Below are 5,231 nucleotides of genomic sequence, written 5' to 3'. Positions count from 1 at the left end.
CTTATACATTTTGACTTTTGAATATTATATTACTAACCTTAAGTACCTCCTTAAATTATAATTATTCTAATATATTATTCTTATATTAATTTAAAAATACAAAATATATAACCATTGATAATAAAATACCTAGATGATTTATTATATAGAGTAGTTAAAACAAAAAATAAATATTAACAGTCAATGTTTACCTACTTTACCATACTTTTTCTAAAATATGTTGGCAATTATTAGGCGGCATACTAAACCGGTAGCAATTAAAAATATCTTATTAATAGCGAATACATAGGTAAAATAATTAGAATGAATAAATAAGAAAAAAGAATAAAAATATTACATAGATCGTGTACGTCGTATTTTGGTTAATCTATAATCTATTAATATTTTATTTAGTTAAAAGATAGTCGTAGATAGTTACATCATAATAGTCCAATTAATTTCAAGCTTTAATTATTAGGACAATTTTTAAATTAATATATAGGTAGAATGTGTATGCAAATATTGCAAAGACACTAATAACTAGTCGTATCGAGAGAGATAATATAAATCTACTTAATCTTATTAAATAAATGTACCTATCATAAAAAATTAGAAATACATGTTTAATAATAGATTAAAATTCAATACGTTTACATAAATAATATTTTATATATATATAAAAAAAATAAACAATATCTTTAATTTAGATTAAAATGGGCCCCTTAAAAAAGTCTGGAGCTATGAACAGAAAAATTAAAAAACGAAAAATTGAGGATAATGTTGAATTGTCTAAGCAAATGAAATTATTTTTGGCAAAACATGTAAGAGATAATAATTGTTCAATTATTTCAAGCTCTATAACTTCACCGTGTACTAGTAAAACGGAATTATGCACTGATTTATCAGCTATTAATTCTCTAGACCCTGAAGATCATATAGACATTCCCATTAATTTAGAAAATGATTTGTCTAAGCAAATATCAACAAATCAAGATGATGATTCGGATTTTATAAATGCATTAGCTTCCTCTTCTTCGGATATAACTAAAATAGCATTATTCAGTGATCAACCACAATTAAATATTCTTGAATGGAATGACTTAGTAAACATTGACAATAATTTGAAAAATATTGTGCAAAAACAATTTCATTTCAATGATCCATCTTCTTGGCCTTACATTACTGATAAAATTAGAACACTACTAATAGAACACGGACCAGATCATGGTAAAAATTCAGATTTTTCCTATTCAGAGAACTTTGAGCAAAGAACATTTTCAGCAGATTGGTTTTTTAAAACACTCCCAAATGGAGATAAAATTGAACGAAATTGGCTAATGTATAGTGATGTTACAAAATGCATATATTGTTTCCCATGTAAGTATGCTATTTCCTTCACAAAAGATGAGTAAGGCATTTATTACAGACCCCAAAAAAGGATTTAGTGATTGGAGAAAACTTAGTCCGAAAATTCTTGACCATGAAAACACATTTGAACATAAATCTAATGTATTCTCATGGAAAAGTTTTGAAAAACGTTTAAGAGAGGGGAAAACAATCGATAAAGAATTACAAACAAAAATTTTAAATGAAAAAGAAAGGTGGAAGCAAATTTTAAAAATTATTCTTGATTGTGTTCGTTTTTGTTGTGTTAATAATTTGGCTCTTAAAGGTTCTAGTAATGATATTAACAAGTCTAATTGTGGAATTTTTTAAACTTGGTTGAACTAATTAGTAATTACAATCCTATTATTGCTCAACATTTATCAAATTCTAATCGAAGAACTACTTATTTATCTAATAAAATTCAAAATGAGTTCATTTGCTTACTTGGTAATTCTGTCAGAGAAAAATAATTTCTAATATCAAAAAAACTAAATATTATTCTATTATTTTTGATTCAACGCCTGATATTTCACATAATGAACAAATTTGTCAAATTGTTCGTTATGTTGTTGAATCAAATGATAAGTATACAATCGAAGAAAGTTTTATCGATTTTATAAGTACTACTAAAAAAACTGGCCAAGGGTTAGCCGAAGAAATTTTAAAAAACTTTCAGAAGATGGTTTAGAATTTAAACATGGTCAAAGTTATGACAATGGTGCTAACATGGCTGGAAAAATTAAAGGTGTCCAAGCTCGATTACAGGAAATAAATAAAGATGCAAAGTTTTGTCCCTGTACAGCCCATAGTCTAAATTTGGTTGGAACTCATGCAGCTCGAGTTTCAGTCATAATGGTAACTTTTTTCGGAACAGTACAAAATATATTTAATTTTTTTTCTAGTTCAACTGCTCGTTGGATTATTGTATCTCGTTTTTTAAAATGTACATTGAAATCGCATAGTGATACTCGTTGGTAGTCGAAGTATAATGCTGTACATTCATTACTCACTCAGTTAAAACAAGTGATTCAAGCATTGCAACACATATCTGAAAACTCAGAATTTGGAGATGGAGTCTCAGGTGCTCAGAGCTTACTTGGTTTGATTAATGTAGAATTTGTTTATCTTTTAGTTATGTGGGACTCAATTTTAAATCAAGTTCATAAAGTAATAATAATAATAATAATAATAATAATATTTATTCTCCAACAAACAATATATACAAGTTAAATTACTAATAGACAAATTTTTTGTTAGATCACCTCCTAAGCCAAAGGCTGTGCAGGAGGTGAGAGTTCATGTAATTACAATATTATAAATAAACATATCAGGAACAAAACATATAATTATTCAAAATAAAGTAATATAAACTGTAAGTAATTCAAATTAAACTAAGGTATTTAATCCTAAAGACATAAGTTTTCTTTTTAAATGTATAAAATTATTAAATTCATGAATGTAAATATTATATTTAATACAAAAATTAATAAACACAAAATATGGTCCAGACTGACAAAAAGTAGTTCTTAATTTAGGCAGTGATAAATTAATATCTTTAACAAATCGTGTATTATAATTATGTGTAGGAGTATTAATTGTGTTAGTATATTTAAAAACAACCGCAAAAACATGTATTATATGGAGAGACTTTATATTTAAGATTTTACATTCATTATATAATAAAGTTGTTGGAAAGAGTCTTGGCTTATTGAAGATATATTTTACAAGACAATTTAATGTTGTATTTAATTTATTAATATGAGTTTGATAAGCATTTCCCCAAAATGCTATACCATAAGACACTATTGATTGCACTAGAGATTTATAAACTATTGTTTTAACATTAACAGTTAGAATATTTTTCAAACATTTAAAAACATAAAAGAATTTCCGAACTGACTTTATTAAATTATCTATATGAACATTCCATTTTAAGAATTCATCAAAATGTATACCTAGATATTTTACAGAGGATGTTTTATTTATTATAGGACAGACGCAATTATTTCCTTCTCTATTACAAAAAACAGTGTGTAAAATTAATTTATCAAAGTTTAAGTTAATATTATTATTTCTTATTCTAAAATGTATGAAGTTGGATTTGGTAAAATTAAGTTGTAATGAATTATTATCCAGCCAATTCTTAATTAAATTAATACCAATATCGGCTTCATGTTTTAAATTATTAAGACAAGAGTTACTAACAAGGAAAACAGTGTCATCAGCAAAACACAAAACCTTACCTCCTAAATTTAGGTTAAGCAGACCATTAATGTATATTATAAAAAGTAGTGGCCCAAGAACAGTTCCTTGAGGTACAGAATAATTAACTAATAAGTCATCACTATAAACATCATTAATTTTAACCTTTTGGTATCTATTACTAATAAATGATTCTAATAGTTTTAATGGAACTCCCCTTATACCACAGTATTCGAGTTTTTTTAACAATAAATTATGATCAACAGAATCAAATGCTTTTTTCAAGTCTAAAAATATACCAACACATGCTTTTTTAAATCAAGATTGTCATATATAAATTTAGTAGCACAATATAATGCATCATTAGTAGATAGATTATTCCTGAAACCAATTGATTATCATTAAAAAATTTATGTTCATTTAGGAAGTTAACAAGTCTGGTTTTAATACATTTTTCTAGTAGCTTAGCGATAGTCAAGTAAGAGTGATTGGTCTATAATTATTACAACTTCTTATATCTTCAGTTTTATAAAGCGGAATAACTATTGATTTTTTAAAGCTAGATGGAAATTCACCTGTTGAAAAGCATTTATTGAAGATAATAGATAAGGGTAAGGATATATTAATTGATGTTTTTTTCAAGATAGTATTAGATAACAAACCTTCATAATAAGATGAAAAATCTTTACATTTCATAATCATACTACTTATTTCCATAGGGTCAATAGGGCTTAGAAAAATTGATTTTTCAATATGGCAGTTATGATTAAGTTCCTCAAAAGTTTTGTGTATAAAACCATCCTCTCTAATATTAGAAGCTATATTGCTTCCAACATTAACAAAAAATGAATTAAAAATATTAGCGATATCTTTTGAGTTATTGATAATCCTACCTGATTCATGATTGATTTCTCTTATGATTATTTGTTTATTAACTTTAGTATTAGAAGCTATTTTTATAAGATCCCACACTTTTTAATATTATTGCCAGATAATTCTATTTGTGTTTTTTATAGTTGCATTCTAGCAATTTTTACTAAGTTATTTAGTAAATTTCTATAGATAATATAACATTTTTTATAATGAGTATTAAAAGGTTGGCGCCTCAATTTATTATACATTTTTTCTCTTACTCTAATAGATGTAATAAGACCTAGAGAAATCCATGGTTTTAACTTGCACTTTTTATTATTATACTTCTTTTAGTATGTTTATAAAAACTTGTAGATGCTAGGATTAAATCATTATTTTATTAATAAAAATATCAATAGAATTATCAACACTTTTATCATCAAGTAGGATATTCCAATCTTCAATTCTAATTAACATATTCAGATGTTTAAAATCAATTGTTTTGAATTCAATATTTAAATTATTGCTAGCCATAGTTTTTTGAATATTTAAATCGTCAATATTAATATTTAATATTACACTAAAATGGTCAGTAATGCTACTACGTAACACATAAGATGATACTTCTTTAATACTAACATTTTTTAAAAATAAGTGATCAATACATGTATTAGAATGACTACTGATTCTGGTAGGATTATTACAAGCAGAGTAAAAATTATTGCTGTATAAGATATTCAAATAATCAACAGTTTCAATATTATTTGATAATATATCAATATTAATATCAATATTAATATGAAAATATGATT

At 25.2% G+C, this 5,231-nt stretch overlaps 1 protein-coding gene across 1 annotated transcript; it reads left to right on the top strand.

Moving 5' to 3' along the window:
* The first annotated feature begins 692 nt into the window (after positions 1-692).
* Positions 693-1,695, top strand: LOC126552552 (uncharacterized). The gene is made up of 2 exons (XM_050207270.1): positions 693-1,318; positions 1,362-1,695. Exons 1-2 carry the CDS (start codon positions 693-695, stop codon positions 1,693-1,695), a joined length of 960 nt encoding a protein of 319 aa, XP_050063227.1.
* Positions 1,696-5,231: the final 3,536 nt, after the last annotated feature.

This window comes from Aphis gossypii, chromosome X, assembly GCF_020184175.1.
Source record: "Aphis gossypii isolate Hap1 chromosome X, ASM2018417v2, whole genome shotgun sequence".
Classification (NCBI taxonomy): domain Eukaryota; kingdom Metazoa; phylum Arthropoda; class Insecta; order Hemiptera; family Aphididae; genus Aphis; species Aphis gossypii.
The sequence above is the reverse complement of the archived record's forward strand: the minus strand, read 5'-3'. Positions and strand labels throughout refer to the sequence as shown.

Bases quoted from the DNA above. Each gene is read 5' to 3' on its own strand.
- LOC126552552 (XM_050207270.1), top strand. From the start codon at position 693: ATGGGCCCCTTAAAAAAGTCTGGAGCTATGAACAGAAAAATTAAAAAA. The intron at 1,319-1,361 runs GTATAGTGATGT...TTCCCATGTAAG, and splicing joins ATTGAACGAAATTGGCTAAT to TATGCTATTTCCTTCACAAA.